Source organism: Fulmarus glacialis, unplaced genomic scaffold (genome assembly GCF_000690835.1).
Source record: "Fulmarus glacialis isolate BGI_N327 unplaced genomic scaffold, ASM69083v1 scaffold8386, whole genome shotgun sequence".
Classification (NCBI taxonomy): Eukaryota; Metazoa; Chordata; class Aves; order Procellariiformes; family Procellariidae; genus Fulmarus; species Fulmarus glacialis.
In genome coordinates, this window is record NW_009217436.1 from 58054 (window position 1) to 72518 (window position 14465).

The 14465-nt window shown below is 42.8% G+C and overlaps 1 protein-coding gene across 1 annotated transcript in view; it reads left to right on the plus strand.

The window, feature by feature from the left end:
* Positions 1–318: 318 nt before the first annotated feature.
* Positions 319–14465, plus strand: part of LOC104078136 (transcriptional enhancer factor TEF-1-like) — a gene marked incomplete at both ends in the record, with an annotated part of 16305 nt that continues 2158 nt past the window's right edge. Inside the window, 7 exons of the mRNA XM_009579664.1 lie at positions 319–383; positions 3163–3225; positions 3314–3376; positions 11945–11956; positions 13153–13287; positions 13479–13525; positions 14446–14465. The exon at positions 14446–14465 is cut by the window's right edge and continues 54 nt beyond it. Of these exons, the coding sequence (XP_009577959.1) occupies positions 319–383; positions 3163–3225; positions 3314–3376; positions 11945–11956; positions 13153–13287; positions 13479–13525; positions 14446–14465 (405 nt within the window). The remainder of the gene's footprint in view (positions 384–3162; positions 3226–3313; positions 3377–11944; positions 11957–13152; positions 13288–13478; positions 13526–14445) is intronic.

A 14465-nucleotide genomic window follows, 5' to 3' on the forward strand; every position in this document is an offset into this window, starting at 1 on the left:
GGAGGGTTCTCCAGCGAGAGATTATCCTGGGCACCACCGCTGACCAAGGAGGTGCCTGCAAACAGCTGCAGCACTTCAGTGGGAAAATGCTGAACCCATAGCTCTCTGCACATAGTTCATGTCTGTTAAGAAGAGGGAAGAGAAATACTGATGAGCAATGAGAAATACTGATAAATAGTTTGCAAAGGAAAAGTGGAGTAGGTGTAAGAAAACATAAGCCTCATATGCATGGGAGTCATATGTTTAAATGTGGTATTTTGGTGGTATTTATGGATGTGATGCTGCTTGTCCCTTATGATGAATTTTTCTTTGTTTCAGGTAGGAATGAATTGATAGCCAGATACATCAAACTTAGAACAGGGAAGACACGGACCAGGAAGCAGGTAAAATAACCCAGTGGGGAAGTATGCATGTCAGTGAATGACAAAACATGGCATTTTTGGCTGCAGTGGCTGTCTGTGCTTCAGCTCTGATGAGATGATGTATTGACTTCACTGTTCAGATTAAATACATGCTGTTTAGAAAATATTTAAAACTCGGTTTTTTTTGTGTTGTGCATCATTTCAGTGGGGGCTTGAGGATGCATTTTTTATTAACCTATGTGTACATGAAGCTATCATCCCCTATCTTTGGGGGAAAAAAAAATTCAGAAGTTGAAGCATAAGCATAAAGCATTGTGCCTTATTTCTCTATAAGGACAATTACAGAATATAATAATTATTTTGAGATGGTGAATAATGGAACTTCTAAAAGTCCAGCCAATTCGCCTATATAATAGAGGTTATGATCCTTGGATATGAGAGGTAAATAAATAAAAACTATCTAGCAGGACTGATCCTAATCATGCTCTCAGCTCACGGGCAGTACTTGCTACAGGATGAAAAAATAATTTAAAAATTTGCCTAAGAGCCTTCCAGGCTCCTGGTCTGTGACCATGCTAAGATTTCATTCATCAAAGAGTCAGAATAAATCTCTAACCAGTCTTAAGTCTTTTTCAGATGATTATCACATAACCATTAACTTATCTCATATGACTAAATCCTTTAATTTATAATATCCACGGTGATCAGCAGCCTCACAGAAGGCACACGCTCTGTGTAGTTTATGCGGTGATTACTAAACCCTTGCTTCAAAATGCTTCGCAAATCACAGAGTCCCCTCACTTTTCCCTAACGTCAAGTGCGAGATTCCCCTTCTCCCCATCCACATGCATGACGTAGGGGAAGGCAGAGGCTCGTCCACTTGCATGCTACGCGTGTTTTGTAATGCAGGGAAAGGTGACGCTGAGTCAGCACGCACAAAGACGGCCTGCTGCCAGCACTCGGATTTAAAGCACTTTGGACTGGGTGATATTTTGCCCTGGGTGGTGTCCTTTGTCAGTTAGGAAGAAAACGTATGTACAAGGGAGAAAAAAGACATGAGAAAGGAGAGAAACTGCAGCACGTGGAGAAGGAACAAACAAAAGATTGGCAAAGAAATCTGAAACAAAAGACAAAGTCCCAAGTTCATCCCTGCTATGCCCATGTGAGCTCCAGTAGTCGGGGGTTACGCTGGGATCTTAAAATCGCATCAGGAGTCAAAATGCAGACGTTGGGGCTAGATCCTTGGCCAGCGTGTGCTGGCAGAGCTGCGGTGGAACCAAGAGGGCTGTGATGGCTTACATATGGCAATGTTCTGCCTCCGTACTTGTACATCCCTCTGTAGTGATTCATAAATCACTTTAGACTGAGTGTTTAGAAAAGTTTGATTGTCGTTACTTTTGAGTTTCAACTGAGCAATTAAACGTTATGACTGTGCTTCTTGTTTAACCTTTAACACCACTAATATCCCACTGAAAGCAAAACAAATGAACACGTGTGAAAACTTGGTCTATGTGTTTGACTACAAAATTGCTTAGTAAGCAGTAGTGTAACTCTGAATTACTGCAAACTGGTTCCTGAGCTGCTTCCTGAAGGAGTCTCTGAAGGTGGCCTTCAGGGGCTGTGCTCATTTATGCATTACTGTTTGCTTCCCTACTGAAAATATAGGCTTTTTGGTACTGTTGTCATGGAATAGTCTTATAGAGGGAGGAAATCAAGCTTTGTCTCTCCTTTTCTTTTGCTTTGTTCTTTCCCAGACAAGAATTGTAACTAACTTAGGAAAAATGTACAACACTTGATATGGTATGCCCTGGGTCAAATAAGAATAAGAGATTTCTCTTTAGTGGTTTTTACCATCGCTGCAGGTTTTAAACCTTCACACAGAGGGCTGTAGGACACTGAGCACTACCGAGCGATGCTGGGCAGCATCATTAAACCCTCATCATCAATAGCATGGGTTTCAGTACGTGCCTGAGTACACACGAATGTGAATCTGGGCCCAGACCCTTCGCTGCACAGGCAACAACTTCTGACCAATAACTAGTCTAGTGCAGGACTGGGTTTAGACAAATTTCTTACCAAAATGTAATGACGATGGGCCAAACCTGGACATCACTCAAGCTGATGTCAAGTTACTGGTCCCCACTTACAGGAGTGTTTTGTGGGCAGGCTTGATGCTGAGATTACCGAGGAAGCCAGCACAGGTTCGGGGACCTATGTTGTGCCAGTACTTCATTGTTTCTTCCAGAATGTAGAGCATTTCAGTGGGGTCAAAATGCAGCCTGAGGCTCCTCATTGGAGCTGCAGAACACAATAAATAATGGATGAAACTTCTCGGTGCCAAGTTATGTCTCGAGCCTAGTGGCACATGGTCAGAGCAGGCATCTGCATCCCCGGCAGATAGGGTAGAAATCCTGTCTGCTCCCAGCGCGAGAGCGCAGGGCCTGGCCGCGGATGGGATCGGTACCAAAGCACGTGGGCTGTGTCCAACTGCGAACTGTGTCTTCTATCTTGTAGCTGAATGCACAACCTGGTGGGTTACACTTTTTTTTTCTTCTTTTTTTTTCCTTAATCAAGTCACTGCAGTGATGACCTGTATTGTTAAGCCTCGGTGCTAAGAGCTTGGTATCTGGCTGGGAATGCGGTATCTTTAACAGCAGAGCTTACTGAAGATGCAAATAACTTCCTCCCCTCAGAAAAGTTATTTTTTTTAAAAGAAAAAAATAGACATTTTAAATTTGATTTGCTTTTTGTTTTTCTTTTGTTTGTTGTTTTTTTTTCCCTATAAACCTGAACAATGTAGGTGTCTAGTCACATACAGGTCTTAGCAAGAAAGAAAGTTCGAGAAATTCAAGCCGCCATTAAGGTACGTTTGGCTTGCCCAGTTGTAGGGGGCTTTTCATCTCCATGGTTACAGGCTTTTCCTTTGTTTCCTCCCTTCCCCTACCCTGCAGGTGTCTAGTCACATTCAGGTTCTTGCCAGAAGGAAATCTCGTGATTTTCATTCCAAGCTGAAGGTATGCGCTTTTCTGCTTTTGGGCTTGTGGTTGCTATGCCTGTCCCTTCCTCCTCCCCACGGTGATGGGCGAGCGCCTGGTGCTGCCGTGCCTGTAACCTTGTTTTCCTGCATGTGGTAGCTGTCTGCGTCTCTTTGTGTTTAATCTCTGGTTTCTGCACTAGCATCCACATTAAAAACATTGTTTTAACACTGTCCAAATGCAAAGTGAACTACTCTTTGTAACAGCTCAGCACCTAGACCTGATTTTTAACCCGTTAGTCTATTTTTTTTTTTTTTTAACAGTTGAGTGCTAGGAGTGTATTTAAATACACGGGGTTTTTATGCAGTTGTGTAGACGCTTTTTCTTTTTTGCTTTTTCCAGAGGGGTAATTGGGGTAATTGTTTTCCATTCCCAAATGTTTTTTGTCTGTGCTTTGAAATGCTATCAAGAATACTTAAAATAGATCATTTATTCCAAGTGCCAGAGAGCACAGCTTATCAAGATTGCTCTAACTATGAGGTGTTTCTAGAATACAATCTAGTATCACCTCAAGTTATGTACTATTTACAAGATTCCCTGAAATTTTATTTTTTAAAGTAAAATAGTGACATTTAATCTCTGGAGAGCTTCAGTCGGAGTCCTGTTCAGGGAATATTAAGTATGTTTGCTTAATCTGACGTGATGAATTGTACATGTCCCCGTTTTCCCTGGTTTCCATAAAATATATTCTAAGGCTAAAAAGAAACTCGTGGAAATGCTTAATAGGGGTTTCTTGGATTGCTTGTTTTTTCAAGTTTTCCAGCAGAGATCTTGGGACCCTTTTTGTTTTGTTTTCACATTGCTTAGAAGTGGAAGAGGGGGTTTTGCAGTTTTTGCTGTGATTTTTTTTCTTTTTAATAAAAAACGAAGGAACTTGTAAATCTTTTACTTCCCTCCTTTTTTCTTTTTGTCGATTTTTTTTTTTTTTTCCAGATGAGAACAAATCACGTTTTTGTTCTAGCTGAAAAGCAAAATGTTTCAGAAAGTAATTTCACAATACTAAGCGGTGAGCTCTGCGGATGCTTGCCACAATCCTGGAACTGCAGCGTATAAATAACAGCCTGGCTTTGTAACAGGCCTCCTTGACAGAAGCACTGGGTTTTTCGTCCGCAGTGGGCAGCATGCTGGCAAGCTTGTATGGCTGTTGGTGGCTGGCTTTTTAGCTGCACTGGCTGAGCAGTTGGGGTTCGTAAAGAACAACTAAGACAACTTAAACATACTGCTTTTTAACCGAGGGTGCAATAATACAGAGATATGTAGCATTTTAAGCTTAAATTGTCAATCCTTGATGCCTAAAATTAAGTATGTAAATAGGTGGCCTTACTTTCAGAGGTGCTCAGCACCAGCAGCTCTCAGGGAGTTTTATAGGACTGGTGAGCGCTCAGGGCTACAAAAACCAGGAAGCCCACTTAGATACCAAAATACAGGCCTAGGAGCTTAACAAAAATATTGGATTTACTGTTCTAAAATACTTCCCTTTCTGAATGCCCAAAATAGCTTAAAATATGAAGACACTTAGAAAGCAAGAAATATTTTTAAGTACTGCACCTGCTGTCTGATTTTTATTAAAGCTTTCCAAAGAAGAAAGAAACTAGCTAAACCCTAGTTATATTTGAGACCTCTAGCCTAGATGCCATTTGCAGTAAATAGAGATCCAGAGGGATTTTTCATTTTAAGGAGTCGCCTGAAGAAGGAAATAACTGTTAGGACAACAAAATATTTTGTAAGAGCTTCAGACCTTGCTGCCCCTTCTTACCCATCAGGGAGTTGCAGCTCCCCTGGAGCTGAGTAGAAAGTGGGGCATTTTGCCATTTTGGTGCAATGAATTCATTGCTTCAGGAAGAGTCTCCCACCTCCACGCCCCCGACACTCTGCGGGGGCATTTGCTTTGACTCTCTACGACGACATGGTGAGGACAGAGTGCACATCGGTGACAGAGGTTTGCTGGCCTCTGGCCTTGCTGCCCTCCAGGCATCACTGGCAGCAAAAGCTGCCCCAGCCCTTCCCCAGCGGGTCTTGCTGGCCAGTGGGTCCCAGGCTGCTCCTCCTGCCCCTGCTCCCAGGTACTCATGCTGCCCCCAGGATTTAGCTCCCCAGGAGCCCCGACACAGCTCTGGTGACTCCTCCTTGGCCCCCAGCCAGAGGGCTGCCCAGAAAGGGCGGAGGAGCCAGGCTCTCCCCATCTCCCTCCTCTTTTTCTTGCCGTTCTTAATCTTGGCGAATGAGGTGCCATGGCACGACATCAGCCCTCTTGCACAGGCCTCTTCCAGAGAAGTTGCAACCTCCCACAGACCTTTTCCTCCCCACATGGAAGAGATGAAGCTTTGATGCAAGAAGGTACCATAAGGGAGCTGCCTTTATGAGAAAGAGAGCCCTCGCTTTTTCTGTTGGGGAGCTGCAATTACTCCCCAGAAGTGGGAGAAGCCGCTGGTTTTGGACCTGAGAAGGAACCTTGCTGCTCCAGAGGCTTTGTTAGTGCTACTGCCCGTTTTTCTTATTATTCCTGTATTGAACCATCTGTATGGTCCAGTGTCCTTTGAAAACTGCCTGAGAAGGATATTGCTGATGTGAAAGTAAGACAAAGAGAATACATTTTGGCATCTACGAGTGCCCATTGTTTCAACAGGGGCCATTTTGGCAGCAGCCTGGCTCCTCAGGAAGATGATGGGCTCTCCTTCTCCTGGAGTGGGTGCTGCCCACGTTTACTGGTGAAGGGGTGACCGAGAAGAAGATAGCCAAGGGAAGCACTGCTTCTGACCCGGGTCAATCTCACCTTTTTAACAATGAGCTGGCACTTGCAATTACTCTGTAAAACCTGCGATTGGTGGCATCCAGGGGAGCAGTTACTACTTAAGAAAAACACATGCATCTGATGTCAAGTTTCCTACCTACAGCATGAGGGGCAAGCACTCTGTGGATTAATGCAGAGATCCTTCATGCCACTCCATAGCTACGAATTCAGTCAGCTCTGACCCGAGGCCATCTCCATCTCCTTTGTTTCTTCCTCTTGCCACCAGACGTCCCCTCTGCACACCTCCCATGTGTACACAGGGCAGGGTATTGCAGAGAAGCTGGTCGTTCCCTGTGTGCCAGCGCTGCTTTAGCTGAAATAATCACAGGCAGGCACTTGAGGATTGCAGGGGCATGGCACGGAGGCTCTTGTCCTCCAGCTGACATCCATTGCTTGCGGTTTTTGTTCATAATGCCATTTCTTATCGATCTTTCGGGATGTGGCCGATCTGTCCCGTTGACCTCAGTTCCTGGTCTCTTACTTTGACGAAGGGTATAACAAATAACCCTTGTTCCCCAAGTACCTGCTGGGTTTATTTTATACCGAGAGATCTTTCTGTCTCGCCTTGGTCTGAATCCTGGTCATGGCAAGGAGAGGACTTGGGTGAATCTTCCTGTGTTTATCTTCTGCAAAAATCCAAATGGATGGAAGGATTTCAGAGCTATCTGCACCCATGGTATTGGATAGAGTATTACTGAAGCTTACCTAATAGACTGAAATCTCACCTGTGTGCCATAAAGTCTGCTTGGTCCAGCAAAGTCCCTTTTCTTTGATGATAAGTGCCTACAGTTGCTCTGGACGGATGGATCCTTAGCCTGCAAGAAAGAGAAGTTTCACATGTAAATGCTATTGCTGCATTTCAAGATCACCAGTAGAGAATGTCCCATCAGCCCTTCCAGGGATGTTGTATATTTTAATTCTTTTTACAGCAGGAAAATACTCCTATTTTGGAGATTTTAATCTTAATTTTCTGAGGTTGTTAAAATCTTCCTGAAGCTAGAGAAATTTCATCTCACGAAAATGGAGAGGCTGAGATAAAGCTGTCCTTGGAGACAGATCTGAAAAGTGGCTCCTCTTCATGACATTTCCTCTCATGCAGAGACTGGAGGAGGCAAAGCAGAGTTTTTACACTCTAATGTTGTATTTCCGTGTCAAATACACCAGTCCATAGTGTTAGGTTACAGCATTTCCCACCTGTGCACTGACAGGCAGCCAAAGTCACCTCTGTCCATTCAGGAGAAAAGATGGATTGGAAGTTGTGCATAAATAGAGAGTAAAGGTCTTCACAGCAGGATATACATCTATCTTAGACTTTCATTTCAGATATTTTTTCATAGTGCAAGATTAATTAGACAGAGACAAAAAGAAACATTAAAATGCCTACAGTTCACACATATTACATGTTTTCAAATCCATTATTCTACATTCCGCATTGAGGGGTAAAAAGAAAATATTGTTGTCAATTATAAAATGCTAAAGATAGCTCTATACTTTTTAAATGAACAATGATAAAAGCCTTGAAAATTCCCTTTGATGTGAATGGAGTCTTCAGCATTTTGAAATACAATAAGATGGATTAATTGCTACTCATTAGGCAGCAAGTTGGGACAGCTTTGAATGCGCATTCTCTTCTTGGCATTAGCTATTGCCTGGCTGAAATAGCCAGCTTTTGTATTTACTCCTGTCTTCTCTAATAATAAGCAAATTGGAGATCAGGGCTAGAAACACTGAAGTGCTCTCTATCTTTTGTCCAGAACAATTGTATATTTTCATGATTTGTTTATCTTTTTTGAGCTACAGCTAATTATTGCAAAGGTTATTTGAATCAATACGAGATCTGAGCAGAAATAACATCTGCAAAATTGCTTATTAGGAATCTATTTTATGTTAGTGTTACTGTAATACCCATTTTGTGAGCAAATTGTTGTTTCTTCTCTTATGTAATTTTTTTTTCCTTACAAGAAAAGTTTTGTATTTTAAATATTGGTATAGGTTTTAAAGCTTCTTGAATTAATACTGTGTTCTGTTGTGCTTACTTTTCCTCATACTCTCTTAGATTTTTTTTCCCAAAGTCACAGATAACATGGTATTCAAAGCCCCATTTATCATTCTAGGATAACAGTCTTTATTTTTTGCTGTAGAACTCGTTTGAACTGATTGATTGAATTATTCTTCTGTTTGTGTTGGATTAAAAGAAAGTCAAGCACAAATCCTTTTGTGCTTGTCATGTAGAACTCTTGTTTCATGTGGGGCTTTTATAGATATTAAGATTTATAATTGGATGATACTGGGGAATTATTATTATCTAATTTAACTATGCGTTTGCATTCTAAAACTAGTGGGTGAAAAGTAAACCTCAAGGGCCTGATTCATTAAAAGTTATATAGTCTCCTTGCATTAGATTCTTAGCGCTTATGCCTTCCAAAAACGAAGTGTTTGCAACTGCAGCCAGAAGCAGACGGCTAAAACATGAGGCAGATCCTGATCTCCATTACAGTGATGGCATTTTAGGGGTTTAGTGGAACTAGACCAGATTTCCACTGATGGTACTCTAAATCCACCCCGGTAACATTCATTACTAATTATGTACCACAGCACGGAAGACTTTTATATGGGGAGGGGAAGGCAGCCGTCTAAGAGTGCAGTCTGTTACTTACTACAGTGTCATTTCTGGGCAGCAGCAATCCCATCAGAGCTCATAAATTAAGTAGGGTCAAGCCAGGTCAGGGCCAGATGGGACCTATCCAAGGAATACCTTAAGCTCCAGCAGGATTTAATGATTCAGTAGGAGATACTGTCCCCCCAAGCCTCTACCGAACCTCAACAAGGGACTCTGCAGCATGCTGGGCCAAACTTTTATTTTATGTACATCAGCGTAAACCTCATTGACCCGAAAGGATTTATTCCAGCTTTACATAGCAGCACAAGTGAGAGCAAAACCAAACCCCTTCTGTCTTGGACAAGATAGGAAATCAAAGTCTTAACTATATGCGGTCATGAAAAATCCCACAACGTTCCTGTTTAGAGTAGGGGTGTTAACCCATTTGTCCTGGCCAAATTCCAACCTGGGTAATTACTGTAATCTGCCTGTTTAAATTACCTCTGCCGTTTTAATTGGATATATTACTTCTCTTCCTGCCTAAACTGTGATGTAATACCATTTTGTGTTATTAATCAGTTACCAAGTTTCATCCCAGAAGCGGCCGTGTTGCAGTGATAGGTAGAAAGACTCATTCCCTCCTGGTTACGAGTGCTCTCCATTACGGTGTAAAAAAACCCCAACATATACTTGTTTTTTTTCAGTGGCAGACAAGCTAATATTTCAATTTAAATAAACAGCTTTAAAATGTGGTTTTCCCATTTGTTTTTGAAGACTATGAAGTCTGCCTGATTATACAAGCATAGGCCACTACCTTGCAGCTCTCCAAAACGTGCCTGGAGCTGAAGGTGCTTTTTTGCCAATGGAGTTGAGGGCCTCTTATGTATTTGTATTTGATTTTGAATTTGATTTCTTTAATGTTTGAATGTGAAGTTACAGTTACTTTGAGAAAAACTGATCTTCCAACTATGCAGAGGTTCCTAAGCCTACAAAAGGTGAAACTTCCCGTTGATGTGTTTTGGCCTGAGTCAGTTGATGTCTAGCAGAGCTGGCAGATTTGTCGCCATTGGGAAACTTTGTAGGAGTCATTGAAACTCCTCAAGACTAGCCCTATTGCAAGGGCTGTATTTCTGAGCTGTCATCCTATATATTTTTGCTTTCTCTTCATCCTCCTGAAAATGTAGTAAGTCAAAGAAGATGAGATGAATGGCCACCACAAAAGGTAGAACATCCTGGGGTGCAAAGCAGCAATTGGCAAGAAGGAAGACGCATTCCTTCTCATGTCATGAAACAAAAGATGTTTTCTCCCTCCAGAAATCCCTGTCACTGTTCCTAAAATTAAGGATCATCAGACTCACTGCTAATGGCGGCTAAGAGCTCCACAGGACAGTCTAAATGTGCCTCCCTCTGTGAACAGAAGGTCTTGAAGGAGGTGTAAATTTTTGAAAATTTTTCTTTAGTTCATCTGTTATGGTGGTATTTACCTGCCGTAACTGTTGCCATGTAGCAGTTGGCTGTCCAGGCTCCTATTCTAGTCCTTGGACAGTGATAACATTACAGAAAGTAATGCACTCCAGTTGGTTTTGATGCCTGCTAAGGAAGAAATACATTGTAGGTGCTTACTGCACTAACAATAGCAGGAGGTTAGCCATCTGCCTTAGACTGGAGACTTTAGATGGCTAAAGCAAGGCAAAATGAGCTATGTCATAGATATATAATTTGCCCTGGGCTCATGCAACTCCCAGATACGGACTTTTATATCCCTTACAAAGCTTTTACGTTTAAATTCTCCTTTAGTTTAGATCCACCTAATAGTAAGGCCATTATAGCAGCAGAACAGTACGAGTTTGGGAACTTGGCAGGAGCACAGGCACTGGCTGCATCTTCATGTGGTGGCCCTGGCGTGGCTGTTGCAGCCAGGAGGGAGTGCAGGAGAGGAGGCTGTAGTGCCGCAGCGGTTCTGGAGAATAACAAGGAGGTCACAAAAGCAGTGCGCATGTAGTTTTGGAGGTTAGTAGGACCCAAAGGCAGACGTGTCTCTTCAATGATGCATTTCACACACAGGATATCAATTCCCTGTATGCTTGGTTTTGTTATGATTCAGCTGACTGTAGGTGAGGCTTGCATGGCTTGGCGTTTCCAAGCCAGCTAACAAAAAAAGGGGGGAAAAGGAACAGAAAAGTCTGGTGGGGCTACCAGCATTTCCATATTGCTTAAGGACATCTCCTCATTTTCACGTTTTAATGGTGGAGGGTCCTTCTTACTGTGCAGGAAAGTAGAGAGGTCGACTTTCTGGAGAGCTGCGTGAATCTGAGGATACTGCCACCTCATAACACCCACCAAAGCGTTTTTTAGCCCAGTGGTCTGCAGACATCCAAAGGCAGCCAGTAAAACATTCCGTGGGCAAACCTCCTGTGCGCACCCTCCTACCCTGGGGCAGGCAGAGGTGAGTGCCAGTAGCTGGCAGAGCCAGAGCTGACTTCCAGCTCTTACCCAGTGAATTGGTCACGGTTATATGGGAAAGCTACAAGTTGGAGAAATGACCACGTTTTGTTCACGCACCGATGGATAGCATGTCCCCCCGCCTCCAGAAGCTGCTCTGTCGATGCACTGTCAGCTGCAGCAAGGCGGTGCTGAGGCTTGGACAGGTCAGAAAGCAGCGTCTGGTGCCGCTGCGCGGGAGGCAGTGCAGGTGAGTCCGCAGGTGTTAATGCTGCTGCAGGCAGCACTGCAGCGGATTGCACTTCAGGCGCGCACCCTGTGAGGTGCAGAGGGGGGACGATGCTGCTGGAGCAGCTACTGCCCCGCTCCACCTGCTGCTCTCCCGGGCTGCGTCCCACAGAGGCGCCCGCAGGGGGTCCTTGCACAGCTCAGGGAAACAAGCTCAGCAACAATCCCCTTCATTCAGTATCTGCAGCTTTCACACAGAGAGGCAGGGGTTATTTCCCCCCAGTGTTTTGTTGTTAGTTTTTTATCCTTTTTTTTTTTTTCCTTTTAATGAATCAGTCCCTAGGTGAAAGTAATGCATTTGTTTAAACCTGATATTTAATGTTGAGCAAACTGCTCTTCCTTTGTCTCTTACTATTTTGTTCATATTTTGCTAAGAATCTGCTGTTCTACACAAGCATTTTAATAAACTGTTTGTTGTTGTATCCAGGTAACAAGCATGGTAAGTATTTTAACTAAACCAAGTATTATGTACCTTAGCTGTGCTTGGCAGAATTTTTGGCTAGCTTTTCCTGTACTTTCAGCCTGTGCTGTTTCTAAAGGAGCTATTCAAAGGAAGAAACTGCTCACCTATAGTACTACTACATACAAGCTTTAGAGGGAGCATATGTGCAAAGTCATATATCATATATAAGAGCATGCATCTCTTGCCAGCATGCTTGCTACTTTGCTTGTAAATTAAAACCAGAAAAAAACCCAAAAAAAATCCTTGCTTAATATACTGCTTGTGTTCCTTCATTCTAAGTCACGTACCTAAATATTAGCACTTATTAATACAGTACTTCTGGATGGGGAATCCCACTTTGCCAGATAGTAACAGTCTGTTGTTTACTTATTTTACCTTACCTAAGATACCCACTTAGTTAACTCTGTTGCATTAAGAGGCTTTCCTTTTCTATTCTGTGATCATACGTGATTGGCAGTGACTAGGACTCCAAGTGCTGCTCTAATACAAGTAATCGATAACAACTCATCTTTTCCTAAACTTGTTCCTGTATGCTTGAAAACAGCAGAAATTTTATGGCTGATTGTTTTCTTTGGGAACACTGTAAATCAGTAAAATACCAAAATTGGAAGTTTAAAATGTTATTTATATTTTTGTTATCTAACTTGTAAAATACTTGTCATAAAACAGAATCCAAAATGTTTCTAAACCTGTAAGCATGAAGAAAAATCTGTCATTGTTTGCGAGTCAGTTGCAGTTCTGTGTTCTCATTTTACAATGTAATACAAAAGGCAAACTTCTCTTAGATCTAAATGATAGAGCTCAAATCTCGGTGCTCCCTGTCCTGCAGGCAGAGCCTTAGCAGCAGACCGTGTTTAGTTCAGCCTGATTTAAAATCAGCAGAATTTGCCCAGATAAACAAGTGGGCAGTAGTCTGCTCTCCCAGAGCTTCCTGCGTGTTGGCAGAGCAGACTGAGAATTCAGGTCTACCATGCATGTCTGAGAGGAGGTTTTGCCTTAAGGTAGTTTGAGTGTTAGCCTCTGTGCTGTATTTTTTTTTTCCTGCATGGTTTGCTATTTTTGCATTTTCTTGTGGCTTTTTAAGTTTTTAGTTATGTGCTTGTAGCTGCAATTATTTAACACCATTTGTTGTGCCAAATGTTTTAAGACTCCGTGTAATTGTCATATTAAAGGATCAGACAGCAAAGGACAAAGCACTCCAGCACATGGCAGCAATGTCATCAGCTCAGATAGTCTCAGCTACTGCTATTCACAACAAGCTGGGCCTGCCAGGAATTCCCCGTCCTACATTTCCTGGGGCACCTGGGGTAAGTTGTTAGCTGAGTCCCAAAAAAATCCCTGTATTCTCTAACAATGTTCAGTAGAAAACTAAGGCTGAATGAATGGATTAATGCTTTCACTTGTGTTTGTAAAAGGAATCATGCTTGTTCAGAAATATCCAAAATCTTTCAACAAAGAAAACAATTGTGGGTCTGTTTGTTTGTTTTTCCTCTTTCAGTTTTGGCCGGGCATGATTCAAACGGGGCAGCCTGGATCATCGCAAGAGTAAGTCTGAAAATTAAAATACGCTTCTATATGCAGTGTGGGGCTGGCTTGTGCACTTTGCTGCCAGAGGATATCTATGAGGCAAGAACTTGCAAATTTCTCTAAAAAGGAGGAAAAGATAGTTGTATGTAAAGGAAGGGCCTTTACAGTGATGTGAACTCACATTCAAAAAGTTATAAGGGATCCCAGACCTCAAAGCTGAAGCTGAATACCTAATGAGCACACTCCTTTTTCTGCCATTGCATGGTGAGATGCAATGATAATGCCAGGGAAGCAGCTGGTAAGGTTTTGCCTGTGAATAAGTTTCCAGCACAAATGCTTCCATCCGCTTTTAAATATATGAGCAATACTGGAGGCAAGGGGGTCGTATTTTCCTGCAGGGCAGGAGATGACCGCATGAGGCCCATTAGTGGACAGTGGGGTTACTGCCCTTCGGCACCACGGTAGCAACAGCACCATATGGAGAAGGAAGCCTTTGCCCCTCTATCAGATGTTACGTTTTCAGCCCTGCAGTGGTCTCTGGACCAATGTTTCCCAGCCTTGTTTTTCAGCTTATCCTCACCTTATTCCCTTGAAGTCCATGGGAGTCTCTGTGCCCCTGTAGCTCAGTGTCCTCTGGATTTATTAGGAGTCAAAGCAATCACCATCCATGTCTGCTGCGACACTTGGGGCGGGTGGGTCAGGTTTTCCTGCTGGGTGACTGAGCACAGATGAGCTCCTCGCGTTGGGATGTTGGGTGTAATTCTCATCCCCCTCTCTCTCTATTACCTCTTTACTGTCTGTCTGTTAAATATGCTATGCAAGGAAGAGAAATGTTTGTGGGTGAAGGTCATTAACCACGTATTTTCTTATACTATGTGACTAATGGAATTTACTGTGGATGGCATGGTGTATGATTTTTGTGTAACTCTTTATTCCAGCGTAAAGCCATTCGTTCAGC